Here is a 19,621-nt window from a genome sequence, read left to right as displayed (position 1 = left end):
TGAGCCTTTATTACAGGAATCATCCCATCAAGAATTAACGGTCCAGATTAACGAGCTATTGTCAGCCGTGCCTCTGGCTCCTGAATGGGATCCGGGCTCGAGCCTATGACATCACTGTGAACGGCTGTAAAAAACGCTGTCAAAGTCATGTCTAATATATTACACAGGCCTGAGACCTGCATATGGGGGGGGGGGGGGGGGGGGAGAGCGAGCGAGCGAGCGAGCGAGCGAGCGAGCGAGCGAGAGAGAGAGAGAGAGAGAGAGAGAGAGAGAGAGAGAGAGATGAACTACAACAGGGCTTTGCATAGTTAACACTGAAGGAGGAAGGATTGGGGACGTTCCAGACACGGAAGTCAGAAGGTACCGGAAGAAAGACAGAAGAAGCAACTAGTAAGTGCCATGAACACATCCTGGAAAAACACAAACAATTGGAAAACAGACAAAAACCTATATAAATATATATATATGTGTTTGTTTTTGTCTGTTTGTTTGTAACTAATACTGACATTGTCTGACAGGACACTAATCAGTTTGATATTAATTTCTTATTAATTCTATGTCTATAGTGATGTATTATATGAATCAGTTCAAAATTTTCACATGATTTTGTTAGTAATTATTAAATAACTTGCGCCAAAGCTGCAACAGCAGCCAGTTTGCCTGTGGTTATATTATATCCATTTATTTTTACTATTATTATTATTGCTATGGCATGAATCATTTTGCAATGATGTAGCTATAACTATTATGATTCATCTGTCTAATTATTACATGGATCATTCTCTATGGTTATATTCGATCGATTTCTCACTGTCCAAGTTCTAAGTTGATAAATCGCTTCGTCTGAAAGAACTAGAAGAATAATTTTCTCAGGAGTTAATGTAATAATCACATTGTCAACGCCAATAACGGAAACATCTCTCTTTGTCTGGAGAATCAGGAGTCCAACAAAAAAAACTCAAAAGAAAACCCTGTATTTTCCCCGAGACACAAATCTGGACACTTGGAGACACAGACACTGTGTGACACATACATGCAATCAAATCTCAGTCACCTTCTAATTCACTTCGTCTGTAGTTGTGCGACAAAATCCCACGGTCTGCGGATATCAATATAAAACACAACGTGTGCGATGATTGTCGCCTGAATCGCTTTGTGTAGTAAAACAAAGTCGTCAACGTGGAACTAGTGTCCAGTTCTGTGATCGGGACAGATGTGATACTACGGCTATTAAATTGAGAAAACCAAGCAGATCCTCTGTCTCACACACACTTAAAAAAAAAAAAAAAAAACCTGGTGTCATTTCAAGGATTTTATGCAAATGGAGGTGGCTGGAGGACACTCACCCGCCTCAACTACACCTACTGTAGAGGTCTCTCTCAATTTTAATATGCAAACACAAGGACACGTCTACTTCAAATATTCAAAAGGTGGACAGCAGTCCATTATTCAGCACTGTCCATACAACCCCCCAAACACACACACACACACGCGCAGTGACGTCATTGGGTTACTGTCAGTGCTGCTCAACCAGTTTACATAGAAATAAATAATAAGATGTCACAGGGCCCTGCATGAACCTGAGCTGCATGGAATGAAGTTATAATAGATATGGCATATATAAGGGTAAAAATAGGAGGAAACTTGAATGAGGAGAAATCCAACAAAAAGCTAGTAGCATCTCCAGCCCTGGTTCTCTCTCTCTCTCTCTCTCTCTCTCTCTCCCTTCACCCCAAGCTGTGGTGACTCAGGACTGTTGCATTAGATCATTAGAAGTATCTCGAGAAGCTTGAGAAGTCGTGGATTTGGAGTGCGTTATGTAAGTTCTCTGAGCCAGGAACCGTATGAGGAGCTCACCTGGAGGCTGGTCCATCTCAATGTAGAAGATGAGCTCTGTGGAATAGGGCATCATGAGTTCCTCGCCATCGTCTTTCTCCGTATTCCACACGGTATTGTACATTGTCTCAGTCCTCGTCAAAGCATTAAAAATAATAATAAAAATACAACAACAACAAAAAAAGAAATGAGTGCTAGTCTTTCGAATCAGTCCTGCAAGCTAACGCTGGCTACCTCAGACTCGATTCGAATCGATTCTCCAAATCTGAAAGCCGGTTCCAGACTACAACAACCTCGCAGCAACTGAACACCACAAAGCGCCAGGTTTCTTTTCTTTTCTTTTTTTTTTTCCAGCTCTATAAAGTGACTTCCTGAAATTTCAACATATTACAAAACAAAAAACAGAAAAGTAGATACCAGCTCTACTGTCCAATGAGCCCGAACCTCACTGAACGGCTCATTCTTTCATTTCAGCTGCTCTCACGGCAAACCTTTCACTTCATGCAGGACCAACCATTTTTACCGACACGCCGGGGGTTGACACGATCCAACAAAGTCGTGCAAGACGACTTCCACTACGCCACACTTGCACTTTAATCATTATTATCGCGTCTATATATTTTTTGGCACCAGACATGACAATTGCTATATATTTTAGTTTTGAGCTCATGAGTTATTTCAACTTATACTTCCATGACGAGTGACATCATATTCCAACACCCCTCTCTCCCAGATTTTATGGTGTCGCCCCAGCTCGAGCGACGTGCCGTGCTCGGGAGCTGCTCCGTGCGCATGCTCTGTAGCCGGCAGCCAATCAGAAGCGTGCATTCTCCGGATCGGTTGCCAAACTAGGAATTTGCATCCATTTTTTTCGGAAAGCCGCGTGTTTCTCGGGAGCCAATCAACACGCGAGAAATGGTGAACTTGAAATCTGATTGGTCCAACCGTTACTAAGAGGGACATAGAGGAAAGGGGGAGAATATGGCACCAGAGTAGAAATGTAATTGAGGACTTCGAGCATTTGCACAAATTTAACATAGAAAGTTTAATATAAATAGCTATTTAGCTTTTTAATTAACATATTGAACATATATTATGTGTTTTAATGCCAAATATGTATAATAAGGCTTTAATGCAGTAGAGTTAAAGTTTATCCAGTGAAATCCGACTAACATTACTATTATGAGAGAGAGGCGTCACATATACATTACAGCACAGTGAAATTCTCTCCTCACATACCTCAATGATGTTAGAAAGCTGGGCTTAGCCATGACACAGCGTCCCTAAAGCGCAGAAGGTTAAGGGCCTTACTCGAGGGCCTAAAACTGCTAACTTGGCAATAATGGGGATCCTGAGGCTTGAAACCCTGCCATTCCTATCAATCACCCTAAGCCTTGAAAACTAATCCCATTTTTTTACTAATTTGTCCTATTTTTCTTTACAACCACACATTTTTGGTATTTAATTAAAAAACCATGTGCTACCACACATTTACTGTAAAACACGTTCAACCATGGTGTTATGTGAAAAGCTTACACCACAATACTTACTTGAAAAATCATCCGATCGTTTGATAAAATTTAAACAACCACCATGAGTTCCTTTTTTCCCCTGAATACATTCACTGTAATGGATTTCACACTGCATGTAAAATAAGAATAGCTTTTATTTAAAAAGTCAAATTCACAATGTAAAAAATGTTAAAGTTATAATAGCTTATAGAAAGTAAATACTGATTCTTGACTGATCTGCCTGTCTGGTCCCCTTGTTTTAATTAGTCAAATCTGCGAATCTTTATGGATAAAGATGTCCATCTTTCCCATCCTGTAGAGACCTCAACATAACATTATGAGCATCTATTTAATTCAACACTCAGAGGACCAGCCAGATGGCTTCGGCCTGCCACAGGCATTTCTTATCAAGTGTGTCAAACTTGCCTAATTGTCACTAACTGTGCCTCGATCCTGTGTTGACAGACGGATCCGAAACAATGACCAAGCAATAACTCCCAGCGGAAACCTATTATGCCTATAATATCTGCACAAACTGCATTTAAAAATAACCCGGGCATACACTGACTGGCTTAAAATGAATCAGATTAAAACTTGATAAAATAATATCAAGAACATCAACAGATAAAACATTACATTGGAATATTTTTCACTAATGAGGGTGGGGAGAGCTTTCTGTTTAAATGACATGACTCTTGAGATTCAACCACATGTTAATTCCCTGTACACTAGTCACACTGAGTGAGGTGGCCATAGAAACCACTCACACATCCATATGAAACGTGAATGTTATCGACTAAAGAGTAGACTGATCAGGACATATGTAGAAAGATCATAGGTATGATAATACAATGAACAGTGTTCAGGAAAACTGTGGATATAAAAATATAATATATTCTAATAAAAAAAGGCAAAGATAAACGTATGCACTTTGGTCATGAAGTGTTATGTAATGAGACGTGTAAAAAGTCTCTGGTGTCACAAAAAAAGGGTTGTGGGTAAAACCATAGTCAGTGAGGGAATGACTGGTTTTAGCTGCAAGTAATTTACCATCTGATGATTCTCATGAACTAACTTGGAAATATACAACACTTTGGGATACGGGAAACAGTCAGGCCGTTCCCTAACCCTAACCCTAACCCTAACCCTAACCCTAACCCTAACCCTAACCCTAACCCTAACCCTAACCACCCATTTCTTAAATCTTGACTGATATTTTTCTATAACAGCACAACCTGTGATTTTTAAAAACCTTACAAATTAACAGTATTTCAGTGGAAGGCCTTCAGGGCCAGCAAGGCCTTCTCTGTTGGCCCAAACACTAAAAGAATCACTATATTATTATAAATATTCATGAATATGTATTCAATTATTTCCAACAGTCTATTCTCTTCTTTTCATATCTTTTCTCTCATAGTTTTGAGTGTCTGTTTATGTTTTTATTTATTTTAGGCACCATGTTGCCAGGGTCAAACGGATCTGTGCAAGGCCTCCAGTATTAATCATAGGGGGCACCTGTAGCATAAAGTTCCTTTAACCAATCAGATTTCGAGATGGCCACACTGAGGCCATTTAGCAGGCATCCAGTAACTTCAGCATTTGCGCGTTCTTCGATTGGATGGTCAGAGAGTGCACTAGCTTGCAAACTGCATCAGTAGCAAAAAGCACAAGCTCAATTATATTTGTGTGGATTTAATAGCTTTTTTAGAAAAAAATTTATTTCACAATAGCTGACAACGGAGAAGAAATTGATTTGGTCACAGATACACTTATAAGGTCATTTTCAACACAGACTTTTCAAGGAAAACTGGACATCATGAGACAAAACAGTTAAAAACAGGTTTTCAATAACCATTTATACTTTTGCGTTTTCTTTCCTGTCGATTTAGTTTAAAAACACACAATTCTTTCTTAATTTCAAATCTCCAGGAAAACCGTAATGCATGTGGAAAAATGCACAAAAATGCACAGAAAACATTGCATTATTTTATGAGGTTATCAATGCTTCTGCTGAAAATTATGTATGCGGGCGGTGCAGCTGTGGCTGCAGTGAAAGGAGACTTGTTGAATTGTGTACACTGGGTTACTTGCTTTTGTAATGCCATTCATTATTACTGCATTAGATATCTGGTGATGCAGTGCTCTGGTATACTGCGTTTCTGTATAATATTGATGGTTTCTTCAGCCATGGAGTCATAATGATTGTATTAAGAGGTGGATTAATTTAGGTGTGTGAAATTCACGGCCCGCTACTGTGGTACTTAATACATACAATACATTTTGCAAAGCTGAAATGTCAATATGTGGTCCGTTTTTTATTAGAGTAGAGAGTACTTTATTCAAAAAAGTAACAGGTAAAGAATCAGCAGCTAAAAATCAGGGGTGAAGTTCAAAAACACCAAATTTTTTGCCACATCAGCATCCATAATGCGATGTAATGCCATAATGCATGCAGTTCTTATGCGACAGTCCAAATTAACCCCAAAAAATTATAATGTTTGAATTAGTTTTGTTTTTTCCAATATTGCATAATTTTTACATCAGTGTTTAGATCAGAAAATTCCATTTAATGAATAATGAGCTTAAGGTCAATCACATGATAGCTACAGCGAAACTTCAACAAAAAATAATGCTAATGTAAACACAGCAGTCGCTCTTTGGCTGTCCTACTATAATAATAATACACGTTGTTTCCATGCCTCAGCCTAAACCTGCTTCCCTTACTGCTGGAAAGAAAATGTGCTTGACCAAGTTGTATGAACCTGTTTCAAACAGGTTGGAGTTTTATTTACAAACCCAAACGGCCCAACTTCCTTCTTCGTCATACCACGAGAGTTAGCTTGCAGTTCTGTTCGACGGGATCTGCTGAGAATTGATTACGTGTTACATTTTACAAGCTGAATTTTCTCATTCTCTGTGTATGTAGATTGTTGACTTTGAGCCGAAGGGCAGGCGTGGCTAACAGAGAGATTCTAAACAGCCTGACCACGTTTTGTGTGTGTGTGTGTGTGTGTGTGTGTGTGTGTGTAAAATAAAGCCTTACTTGATGAAAAGTTCTGATTATAGAGATTACACAGAAGCCTCAGGCACTGTCGTATTTTTTTTGTGACCTTAGCAGCTCAAGTGTACAGTTTAGTGTGTAAATGTAAACAGAGTGTTCTATGGCAGAAGTTGAGCATTAAAGATACACACCACAGTGGCTATTGTGTAAGCACTGCTCTCTCTGATGCATAATTCACAGTTTCTGAAATCCAAAAGAAGGCTCTCCAGCAGAAATGGCTAAAGGAAATTGGTCTCATGCTGTTATAAATTACACGGTGAGAGAGATCGCCTTTTCACTTTTTTGCTGAGCTCATCAGATCCAGGCTGCTCTCATCGTCACTGTCTCTCTCGCTCTATCTCTCTCTCTCTTTCTTTTGTTTGGTAACATGGTATAAAAAACTGCCAGTCTAAGCTGTACACTATCTTCCTCCAAGTTCCTGGCAGGAAAGGACATCTAAAGAGATATCGACGGATCTTAAAGCTCCGTCCTTCATATGGTAACAGGTGAGAACAGAACAGCCTGAGCTAGTAACCCCAAACCCAGGCTTCATTTCACCTCTATTATTGCTGCCTTTGCAAATTTTCACTGCGCCTAAGAAACATGTAAAACATGCCTCGTGAGAACAGATAGATAACAGCAAGCATGTCTTCCCATAGTGAATATGAATGAGTTTTGCATTTGTGCAGACTTTTCCATTAGAGGTGAGACACTTAATAATAGGTTCGCATGACAAGCCTGGAACCCATCTGCCTGAAAGCACATTACAGACCAAGCAGGCATTACAAATTCCCAAAAAAAGCAAAAAAAAAGTTCTTTATTATCAGATACACTTTCGAGCGTGACTTGCTATCACCCGGTATTTTTCCACTGAGCCACACTAATGGTCTCTTATGGCTGCACTCCCCAGGAGGAGTCATGTGTCTTAGATAATGTATGCGCTGATTCGAGTTAAACGATTAAGCGGACTGTCTGTTTATTTCAGACAAATTTCTGTACATTTGTCTGAATGCAACTATGCACCTACAAATTCAAATGTGTGAAAAAAGGCATGACTAGGCAGAGTACACATGCTACAGGGTGGCCTTAAAACTGACACCAATGTGTTAATGACTCTGCCGAAGTGAGAGGTGGAGATACGACCCCCCTTTGCTTTGAGAGCTTATCAGTCTCTCCTCCTACTCTCTAAACCGAGTGATGTCATTCTGCAATGTGAGCGTCCCTGTTGGACTGATGCAATACTCCGGTGACATAGTGTAATAAGCTGGTGGCACCCACCTACCCACCACTTTCTCTCTCTCGTACATCATCATCATAATTATCATCTCTGTACGCTCTAATGTTATGTTTTACATTATAATTTTTCCATCCCTTTTCCTGTCTACTTTTTTTCTGTCCTCTCTCTCTCTCTCTCTCTCTCTCTCTCTCTCTCTCTCTCTCTCTCTCTCTCTCTCTCTATCTCTTTTTCCTTCTCTCTCCCCCTTTCGTTCTCTGTGGTTGTCATGGTACCGGCCACCATGGCTCAGCATTCTGCAGATAAAGGCCTGACTCTAACTCTTTAACCCTTTCCTGCCTGCAGGCTGAATGACTCAGGCAGATACAAGATCAGCCAGCCGGATCCACAAACCCGTCTCACATGTACAGCCTGCAGTGCTGATTAAGCAGCTATTGATGCTACAAGTGCCACACAGGCTTGATATGTGGATTAAAGATATTTTAACCCAAGGTACAGAACCAGCCAGGGGGAAAGCTGCAGTGCTTGAGGGGAAGTTTAATGGCATGTGTTTAAAACAAGACCACAATGTGTCACATGAATGAGAGTGAATCATGATTATTATCATGATAGTGAATCGTGATTATTATCATGATAGTGGGTTATTAATAGAATCCACAGTAGCTACATGGTTAGAGGCTTTTTTTTACTTTTTTTCGGCATAAAATGAAACACATTAAAGAAAAAAACAAGAACCAGCTGAAACTGTGGTTTAAGACTTTATGGAACAGTAACAATGATGACATACACTGATCAGGCATAACTTTATGGCCACAGAACAGAAATAACATTACGACCACCTACATTTAACTTCTTCAGCAAGTAAGGTTCAGTAGCTCGTCTGTTGGACTCGCTCAAATCCTTACGCTTGCCCATTTTTCCTGCTTCTAACACGTCAACTTTGAAGACAATATATTCACATGCTGCTCAATATATCCACTAACGGGTGCCACGATGAAGAGATAATCGGTGTTATTCACTTTACCATAATGTTATGTTATGCCTGATCAGTGTAAATTTATCTACATCATCAGTAAGACATGAGTTAAGATTAGTTTAGTCTTCCAAAGATAAACCTTTGGGTATCAAAAAGGGTTTGTTACCTTTCAACAAAATAGTGCCCAAGAACTGGCATGTTTACTCCTTTTTTTATTTTATCTTTAGTCTAAAGACTTCCAAGTGCTTTATCCTGTTTCAAAATAATATTGGATCCAGATCATTCCCCCGGAGCAATGGGGAAAAATGCAAAACATAACCTGCATCTCGAAGCCCCAACTGAAAATAACTGACTATAGACTTTTCCCTACTATCAACTAGTAACATGCAAAGGAATCTTATTTAACATTGGCCCAGACAAAACAAAACAGGGATAACATGATTTTTTTTTTCTTTCAAAATCAAGTAACTACTTCATAATACGTTTCATAATGTTCAAAGCTTAGTTTTCTCACCAGAATCTGGTACTCAAAAGTGAGAAATACAAAGAAGCCTTCAAGATTCTAATGCTTGGTGTCCGATACACTTCTGTCTGTGGGGGCAGCCTCTGAGGTGGAGCCTATTGATGCATTGCACTTAGCTCAGAACTCGCAATTACATCACTTTCTAAACTCATTAGGGAATTCTTAGTTGCGAGTTTTAGTCAATCGTAGCATATGTTTAGATTAACACTGACTGATCATTTCGTTAGGCTTTTTATATTAACTGCAAACGAATGATTGTAATGTCGATGACAGTTTTTTAAATGATGTCAGTGACAAAATGGATGTTTCACAACAACAAAATAAAAATAAGATACAATGAACGTGTGACAGTACCAAATCAGATGTACGGCCATCGTTCACACTAAAAACCTCCATGAAATAATTCAGAAATATAAACTCTGTTTGGTGTATACCAATCAGCAACAAGCAGTGCTTCTGTTTCTCTGCAACTTGTGTTCTGTCAGTTTCTGCACTAACCTTGAGAAAATGATCAAAAACACTGTAAATTGAGCTTTAAAAACAGAAAGAAAAGAAAGGAAAATAAACCACAACAAACAAATGCTATATATTGTGTCTACCAATATTGTATTGCTACATGAGCAACATTCATGTCCCAGTCTGTATGCAATTCAAACGCTTAGCAACCTTTACACTGGGAATTGTGGGTATTCAGGATTAGCTACAGTGCACGTAGGAGGGAGGTTAGTAATCTGTCAGGGGACGATCTGGGCATCAGGTGCCATGTATAATTGTAACCAAGTGCATGAGAGGGGGGCTTTATTGGATAGTTTGTTCACCTCAGCATGAAACCTCAATGGAAATCATACAATCATCAAACTAAATTAATTACGCACGCACAAAGTGCAGGGACTATGTGAAAATTCTTACTTCTGATGAAGGGCCCCTAGGCATTGTTTAATGCTTGGATGGTTAGAGGTGACACATTAACCCCTCAAACCCTTGACTTGTACTGTACTGCACTAAAGCCGAAATGAATATCCACGATAACATTCAGCGATTTAAATTTAAAGGTCATTCATGAACGGTTTTCATTCGTTGCTTGATGCAGTTTTGTGCCCTTCATAGATACGATGGGGATTTGTACAATAACCTAAACAACCACCACATTCGTGCGGCCTCCACCACACTGTACACAGCTTTAAAGAGCCCTTTTCACATCAGCCTGACCTGGGTTATAGCCTCCAGGCTACAGGAGTCAAACAGTGAGAACAAAGCTACAAACAGCCTGGTACTATAGATGAAGATAGCTGCTGTTTACCCTGGAGAACAATGAGGTCTTTAGTACAGCAGCATGTCATATGGAGGAGCTGAAATGTGTATCTGCTATTGGTTCATTACAATATTCATTTAAATGCTGTTCATCTCTGGTCCTCATGTGAAGGGCACCTTCTTAAAATATGTAGTTTGATTATTGTTGACTGTAAGATTGGTTTAATCCTAGGCACCAGTTATGGTCTATAAACCAATTTGCGTGTTGCATTGGGTTTCCTGTTGGTTCTCGAGTTTTCTTTCACTTAAAACATGCTACTAGGTGTACTGGCTACTTCCCCGAGGTGTAAATGCACATGGGCGTGCTGTATTGTGATGGATTGGTGTCTTATCCCAAGTGTATTCCTTCCTGCCTTCTGCTGAGTGTTCACAGAATAAACTAAATATAAATATATATAAATATAAATAAATATAACGAAGACTTTAATCAGGGTAAAGAGCTTAGAAGAGTTTTATTATAAGTTTTATTCTTGTAAATGTGTGTATGGGTCCCTTGTGGTCTAGTGGTTAGGATGTGGTGCTCTCACCGCTGCGGCCCAGGTTCGATCCCTGGTCAGGAAACCAACCCCAGCCACTCTTTGTGCCGGTCCCAAGCCCGGATAAATGGGGAGGGTTGCGTTAAGAAGGGCAAACATGTGCCAAATCAAACATGCGGATGATCTGCTGTGGCGACCCCTAATATTATATATATATATATATATAACCATTATAGTATAACTTCTCAAGGGACAATACTACAGAAATGAAACTTGGACAAAAGTAAGTACACCCTAAGTGATAAAAGCTTTTCGTCATGTAACCATGCAAAGCCACATGTCCTATTCTTCATGTTGATGTTTGTGTCTGCTTGACAGGACCATACATATTTGTGTATCTTGTATTGGAGCAGTAAAAATTGCTTTACTCATTTTACTCCTTTTTAAAAACCTTGTTAAACACACAGCTAACTCACAGCTGGAAGTCATCTTGTCGCTTTAATTTAAAATAAGCTCTCGAACTGACACGGTGATCCACTTTCTCATGCCAGTAGATGAACTAGCTCAGAGCACTCATTCAGAGGATGCATGCAGCAGTGGATGGAAAAACTCACCGTATGCCAGCTGGCTCAGGAAATGGTAGTGTCATGACTTGCCAGTGAACCTCTAAAATAACACCATTAGTTTAAAATACAATGTACACTTCAGCTTTCTTCCCATAGATCCAAAGCACACTGTATTTTTTAGTGTCCTCCCTCCCTGGTTGGTTTTGATCTGATTTACAGTTGTGTAGTCTTGAAAATGACTTAACGCTAAACACTGATGTTGTACTGTACATGCTGTAGCTGCACAGATAATTACATTCCTAATCGAACAAGAAGCAAAGAGCACCTTAGATAAACAACACACATAAATATCCATGTTTTCCTTATACAACTAGTTAGTTATAAAACTCCTGAAGCAGGACACACTGAATTCAGTAGAAGTGGGTCTTTAATCTGCTGCTTAATGTAACATCATCCTATAATTTATATATTCTTTAAACACAGACTTAATTACAATTACAGACGTTGATGTTATTTTGCACACAGCTACAACTATACAGAGTTTATTGCTTATATCTAAGTTAAAAGTAATCAACCATAGCACTCTTAGGATGGTGACGATGTGACAATTGAACTAGAGAATTCAGTTACATTGCTTTTTATCAGTGGCGGGCCGTGCATTTGGTACCCGGGCCTTCAGTGAGAACTTACCCGACGTAATCCACCTCTTAATACCACCATCACGTCACGATTATAGAAACCATCAATACTATACAAAAAAGTAATATAACAACACGTGGCATTACAGATAGAGAGGCATTTCACATATGGAGGGTGAATACCATTTTACTAAAGCAAGCTCCAAACCTCTACACTACAACCACAACTGTGCACCTACATCATCTGGAGCAGTTCAGAATCAATATTTGTCTAATAACATGACAAAAACATGTTAATAAAATACAACCTACTCAGAGATGCAGACCCATAATGTGCACCGATCCTCAGAGGCTGTAATCCAGTGGTACCGCTCGTATTCACTGGTCTGGAAGTGGTGAACAAACCCTTTCCCGGGCTGAGACAAGCTAGCTAGCTTCGGGGTTGGCCGACCTCCTCACGATGTCTAGCTTTTCCTTAAAAAAACTTTTCTCTACTCAGATGTATTAATGTGTGCAGAGCTTTTTTTTGACAGTTGAACTTGGCTGTAACAGTTTCCCTCTGACCCACCAATCAGAGGACGGAAAAATGCTGACGCTATTCTGGGCCAACTAGCTGCCCTGTGAGGCAAATATAAAATCTGATTGGTTAAAAAAACTGACCCGTTGGTGATATTCTCAATGGTAAAAAGGCCAGCAGTATTGACATTGAAGGCCCTGGGCAGATTAGACTGACATGGCAACACATAGAGGCTGAAATCAGATTGGACATAAAATTTCCACATCTGATTTCCACATACATGTACTGAAAGCAGTGCAGCCAAGAGAAACGCCACGAAATGAAGAGAATAAACTGTTGGGAATAAATTAATACAATTTCATGGAACAAATATTAGAATTTGGGTTGTAAATGTAGGTCAATGCTTCTGATAGTGTTTAGGCCAGCAGAGAAGGCTTTGCTCGCCCTGACCGCCCGCTTTAAGAATAAAATGTGTATGCTGTACTGTCCAGGCTAAAGGAATGTATTTTACGATTTGTATTTAATTGTATTTCCATATAAAGTGAGCAGTGAGGAGTGGTGGACTGTGAGTAATTACATAAAGTACATTTGTATTTTTACTTCACTACATTTGAATGTGTGATATCCTAATCTTTACTTTTAAGATTTCAGGAAAGCATGCTCTAACCCAAGTGTAACCATATGGTTCTGGTGTTTTAGAGTTTCTGAAGAGTAAATGTACCGTCACTTTGATGAAACTGTAGAAAACTCTCTCCTTAAAAAGATTTAACATTTAGGAGAATGCAACTTTGAATTGCACCCATTATTCAAGTCTAGTTCTCACTGATCACTACTTTACTTTTGATAATTAAGTACATTTAAAAGCTAGCACTTTTTTACTTCCACTCAAGTAGAAATAAAAAAGGGGTACATTAACTTTTACTGGAGTCTTTAGCACGGAATTTGTACTTTTAAGCAATTATAGGAGCGGTGTACTTCTACCACCACTTCCTGTTTGCCAAAAGACAATCAAACGTCTTTTTCTATATACAATTTGCTAAAAGTAGAGCATTCATTCAACATTAAGAGCTTTAACCAGGCCAGGGTCATGGTGGATCTGGAGCTTATGCCAGGATCAGAAGGTTATAAATTTGAATTTGCCAAGCTTCTACTGGTGGGTCCTTGAGCACGAATCTTGACCTTCATCTGCTCAGTTCAGTTGCAAGACACTTTGAACAAAATTGTCTGCCAAATGAGTGAAATGTAAATGTGAATGTAAATGAATGGGAGGCCAGTCCATCACAGGCTATCGTACACACACACACACACACACACACACACACACACACGCACACACACACGCACACACACACACACACACACACACACACACACACACACACACACACACACACACACACACACACACACACACAGTTGCAAATCTAGGAACAATTTCTAGCAGCCATCTCTGGAAATAGGCAGTTGTGGCTGTATGATTTAGAGAGAGAGAAGCATGAGAAAACCTGCCCAAGCCCAGTATGAACACGCAGCTCGAGATTGAGCTGTAAAACCGGGAACTGTGAAATGGCAGAGCTACCAAATGTACCACCAAGGCACCATCACAACACACGGAAACTAAAAACACCTGATTTCCTGATTTACTAGACAACAATGGCAGCTAATGTTTACCTGGTGTGTAAACATATTACATCACCAATATATTATCAAGGATCTATCTGTCTGCCTGCCTATCCGTCTATCTATCTATCTATCTATCTATCTATCTATCTATCTATCTATCTATCTATCTATCTATCTATCTATCTATCTATCTATCTATCTATCTATCTATCTATCTATCTAAACTTTAACTTTGACTCTTGTTTAATCAGTCAATATGGCTCCCTCTTACACACACTTATTTCTGTGAAAAAAGAAGGGAAAAAATGTAAGAAAAGCTTAAAATGTGTAAAAAAATTTTTTTATTTATTTTTGTTTTATGTATATATTTCATAAGTATTTCAAAGTATAGTTCTATTGTTATTCTCTTCTCAATCTCCTGTTTATGTCTACAATACTGAACACTTCCTTTCTTACTCTTAAACAAAAAACCTTCTTAAAAAAAAAAATAATAATTGAATAGTTTTCATTCCTTTTTTTTTTTTTTTTTAAATACTTTTATATGCTCTTTTACAGACCGCATCCCACCAGCAGCAACTACCAAATGACCACATGATACCAATCCACAGTTTAAAAGGTGTGAAGAGGGGGAACAAGTGCACAGTGCCATTGTTTATCACTTAGCAACCCTGTCAACTCAAATCCAGCTCCAGACTGCTGTGCAGACTGGCAGGCTGATTAAGCTTACATCCTTACAGTAACCGGAGCCAGAAGCTATTGACACAGTCCCAGCTGAGCCAAACCCTGCCTGCAGGGGGGGAGTCGACTTGTGTACAAGCAAACCCAACTTCATTCAACGTTCTCCGAGGTCAAACAGCACATGTGTAAAAGGTTCCTGAGATGTGCATTTAGAGGCCAGGTGACCAAACATGGATTCCAGAAAATCTGCAAAGGACCAGGCATGCTGCCATGTTTGTCACACATCCGTCGAGAAAAAGGTGTCCAGTTACAGGACACAGAAACTTGCATACCAGACGTTCAAGAGTCTGCCGAATTTTTTTTTTCTTCATTTAAGACTGTGCTTACTGTAAATACAGTAGGCTAGGAGTTTCTTGACTAAGCACTATTCAATTTATTTTTATTTGCATAGCGCTTTTAACAAAGCAGCTTTACACAGATAAAAAACGGTTCTAAAAGAATGTCCCTAATGAGCGAGCCGGTGGTGACTGTGTCAAGGAAAAACTCCCTGAGATGGCATGAGGATGAAACCTTCAGAGGAACCAGACTCAAAAGGTCTGAGACTACTGAGACTGGAGCAAGGAAATGACTCCCTGGTCATTATCATTCTGAAGAAAAAAGACCCTGATCCTGCTGTAGACATACTTTAGCACTGCATCCAAGAAAGCTAAATCATTGGGCTTTACTGTAAGTAGAAGCCTGCTGATAAACACAAGCTTCCACGCCGAGTGCGTTTTATTTCAGAATTAGCGGGTTCAGCTGAGCCTCCATATCATCTCCTGCATAGCACTGCATTTTATTAGTATGTGCATCTTTAAATCGTGATTCAGAGATTGGCAGTGGTGGACAGTAATGAAGTAAATGTAATTCGCTACTGTACTTTAGTAGCTTTTTCATGTATCTGTACTGAAGCATTTCTATTTGTGGAGAATTTTACTTTAACTTCACTACATTTTAAAGTCAAATATCTTTTTACTCAACTACATTTAGCAAAATCAGTCGTTCCTTTTCATCTCTGAGTGGATAAAAACTTAACTTGCCAATCACGCCTCAAGCAACCAATCAGGGAAGAGCATGGGTTTTGTTTTGAATGCCGCTTGGCGTTTTCTACCTCGCATGAATATACAGTTCAGCATCAGTTCAACAGCAAACAGAACATTCTTAAAGTAATAAATAATGACAAATACTCCTGATTCCAACTTGCCACAACACCTGTGGCCCTATTTGCACAATTCTTTTTAAGTAGTTCTATTAATAGATCAGTGTGCCGAGAGTAACATTAGAGTCTTTTCACATCAACTGAGTTGAGTCTTGTGACAAAAATTATAATAGAAACATTATAGCCATAATAAATCATAGTACTTTGGATACTTAAGTACATTTAAAGGCAAATACTTTTATACTTTTACTCTAATGACAGTTTAAAGGGAGCACTTTTACTTTTAACAGAGTAGTATTTTATCTATTGTATCTCTAATTTACTCAAGTACATGGTTTGTGTATTTTGTCTACCAGTTCTGGTTGGCTTTTTTGAATATATAATTCAGTGAGTTCTTTATTTTTGTTGTTAACATTGCAGAACTGAAATCTACACTTTATGTAACATTCATAGTTGATGTTGTTGTATATTCGTTTAGTTTATTACTAAAAATGGTCTACATAACCACGATTCTCCACAATGAACGATCCAATAATCAAGGATTCAAGACAAACATGTTTGAATTCCAGCAAATTAGACTCCTCAGCCAAAGCTGGGTTGAGCTGAACTCACCCACAGGTCGTGAAGTAAAACAAAGTTGAGTGACTGTGTGTAAAAGATGTACCAGGAGGAGAGGAGGGAAAGAGAAAAAGGATTGTGGGCTGAGATTAAAGCCCTTTCAAAAGATCAGGATGGGAGGAGGAGTATTCATGGCACATTTCACTCCCTTGCTTCACCATGCCTTCAGCCCAGTAACAGAAGAAGATGGGTTAAGCACAGCAGACTAACAAGAGGGTGAAAGAAATGCCTAATTGAGCATTCGAATATCTTTCTGACAAGCGAGAGACTAGGATGAAAAGGAATCAGCAATTCTTTTTTCTCTTCCAAGTCATGGCGTGCTGATTACACAGACTATATCTGAAATCAGTCAGAGCTCACAGAGAGCATTCAGAGTGAGGCTTAGAGTGAGAATTCTGCTCATTCACCTGGAAAATGTCCCAAAAAAGTTTTAAAAGTTGAATTTAAAAAAGAAGGGTTCGAGGAATAAGATCCAGGTAAAGGTTGTCTTTAATACAGTGCAAAAGTAAATCTGATGAAAGCCAAACACAAAGTGACGAAACAAAGAACATAAAACAAACAGTGGAACAAGACTCACAATGGCAACCATGAAGGAAGACAAACAAAGGGACAAAAAATTCAGTGAACGTTGAGACTATATACAAGTGCTAATTATGTGCAAATATAAATAATGTGCAAAAACAAACATGAAACTTGGTCTAGTGGCTGAGGAGAAATGTAGTCATGTCCTTTGGCATAATCCTGACAGTGTAACCATATACAGAAATTCCCCGACTTACGATGGGGAGGCGTTCCTATGACAACATCGTAACTTAAAAAGTCAAGACATGGTCTAGCCTACACAGGAATCCTAAAGAATGGTGATCAGTATGGGGTAGTATACTGTAAATTGTAAATAATTGAACAAATTACAGCACATCATTTAGCGAAACTTACAATTTACAGTACCATACTGTGTAAACTATACAGTATATATGTAGGCGGCAGTGGGCGTGTGGACAAGCGCCGTTTCGAAGGTGGAGTTGGAAAAATACGCTGCTATATTTACCTGCCACATGAGACTTCAAATATTTATACAATTGTGTCGTATTGCTTTCATCACTGTAAGATCCAAAAATTGTAAGTCCACCCCTAGTAACTCGGGGACCATCTGTAATCAGGTAACAGGGTCACCACCATTACGCCAATACTGATACTGGTATTGTGTATTGTTAAAAAACTATAAAGTAACAAACAGACAACATTAAAATGACAGGGATCTGATTGTATTCCACATTATTGATAACAACACAATCAAAGCTCTGTAAAAATATCAAGTACCGTAATTTCCGGACTATTAAGCGCACCCAAATATAAGCCGCACCCACTGAATTTACAAAGATTTTTATTTTGAACATAATTAAGCCGCACCTGTCTATAACCCGCAGGTTCCTACACTGAAACTAATGTACTTTACACCGGCTTTAATGAAAGACAGTGTCTGTTACACGGCTTGTATCTAAACAGTAGCCTACCAAGAAAGTCATTGTTCACTGTCTTCCTCCTTCCTTTCACAACGATTTCTCTCGAGTTTATCTTTTGGTATTGTCGTGCGTTTAAAAATCACCATCGGTGAAGCTTTTCTCCCGATGCCGTGCAGCTCAGAACACAGGTGAAGTGTGTTTTTTCATGCCCGGTTGTTTTCAGAGTGACGAATGATTCCCATTTCCTGTTGACAGTCCGAGTGAGCGGCAGGTCAATATTTATGATGTGGTTCGGCCCGATTCAGTGGGAGCGCGATTTAATATAAAGAATTTCATTGGTTCACCTGAACCCGTTAGGCAATTTCATTGGTCTAATGTTTTTTGGCTTGAATCTTGTGAAACCAGCAAAACCCAGGAAAAATCCATATATTAGCCGTGGGGTTCAATGAGTGGGAAAAAAGTAGCGGCTTATAGTCCAGAAAATACAGTAAACCTACTACAGCATTTTCCTGCAATACAACCAACTTGACAAACACATCTCATAGTGATTAGACAGTATTTTTAATACAAGGTATGAGGATAGCCAAGCTGTGAGCAGACAGTATGATTCCAAAGTGTGGGGGAATGTGTGCCTTCACTATTTTATTTACATGTAATTAAATCTTATTCATGTAATCCCTTATTATTTGAAATATATGTGATTTTCCTCAAATCGAAACCATTTATTCATTCACAAAAAAGCACAATAACTGCACACAATGTCTGCTCGTTAACAAGCCACTGAAAACGCAAGTAGTATCAAAATTAGCTTCACAAATCTCCACAAGGATACTCCAAAATCTTGTGGAACATCTTCCCATAAGAGTGGAGGTTATTATAACAGTAAATGTGGAATGAGATGTTCAAAAAGCACATATTAATCTTATGGTCAGGTGTCCTCCAACATTTTTTTTTGCCCTGTGTATTATCTGCCAGTTGAACTATATGTGTAATCATATATGTTGCTAGCATGTCTCAGAAATACTAGGATAGATGTCTGTATGACTGACACGGCTGTGGTCCCTCTATGGCTTACAGAGAAATGTGTGTCCAAAGCGATGACATCACCGCAGCGCATGACAACCGACACCAGCACTCGCATTGACCGCAGCACGTCTTTGTTAACCGAGCGGCCAATCATTAGAGCGGGTCGTCAATTATTCAGGGTGCTGCTGAGACACTTCTCTGCCTGATGAAGACGAATGGCCATGGCTATGATGAGAGAGGAAAGAGCAAGTGAGCAAGTGAGGGAATGAGTGAAAGGACAAGCTGAAAAAAATGTAAATAAAAATAAAAAAATAAAAAAATAAATACATTTACATTATTTGGCAGATGCTCTTATCCAGAGTGACTTACATTTACCTCATTTATGTG

General features: G+C 39.1%; 1 protein-coding gene and 1 long non-coding RNA gene across 5 annotated transcripts in view; one reads left to right on the top strand and one right to left on the bottom strand.

The window, feature by feature from the left end:
- pik3r3b (phosphoinositide-3-kinase, regulatory subunit 3b (gamma)) overlaps positions 1 to 19,621 on the bottom strand; it is a 214,834-nt gene that overhangs the window by 18,740 nt on the left and 176,473 nt on the right. The window contains exon 1 of one of the 4 annotated variants that reach the window (XM_083566981.1): positions 1,858 to 2,571. The exons of the other annotated variants lie outside the window; for them this stretch is intronic. Coding sequence (XP_083423107.1) covers positions 1,858 to 1,960 — 103 coding nt within the window. The 5' untranslated portion in view covers positions 1,961 to 2,571. Of the gene's footprint in view, positions 1 to 1,857; positions 2,572 to 19,621 lie in introns of those variants that run through there. 4 annotated transcript variants of the gene reach the window in all.
- Positions 243 to 18,917, top strand: LOC310740853. Its single transcript, XR_014537774.1, has 2 exons — positions 243 to 390; positions 14,807 to 18,917. It is a non-coding gene; the product is annotated as an uncharacterized lncRNA (long non-coding RNA).

This window comes from Silurus aristotelis, assembly GCF_946808225.1.
Source record: "Silurus aristotelis genome assembly, chromosome: 2".
NCBI classification, from domain to species: Eukaryota; Metazoa; Chordata; class Actinopteri; order Siluriformes; family Siluridae; genus Silurus; species Silurus aristotelis.
Note: the sequence above shows the minus strand (reverse complement) of the source record. Positions and strands in the feature narration are given on the sequence as shown.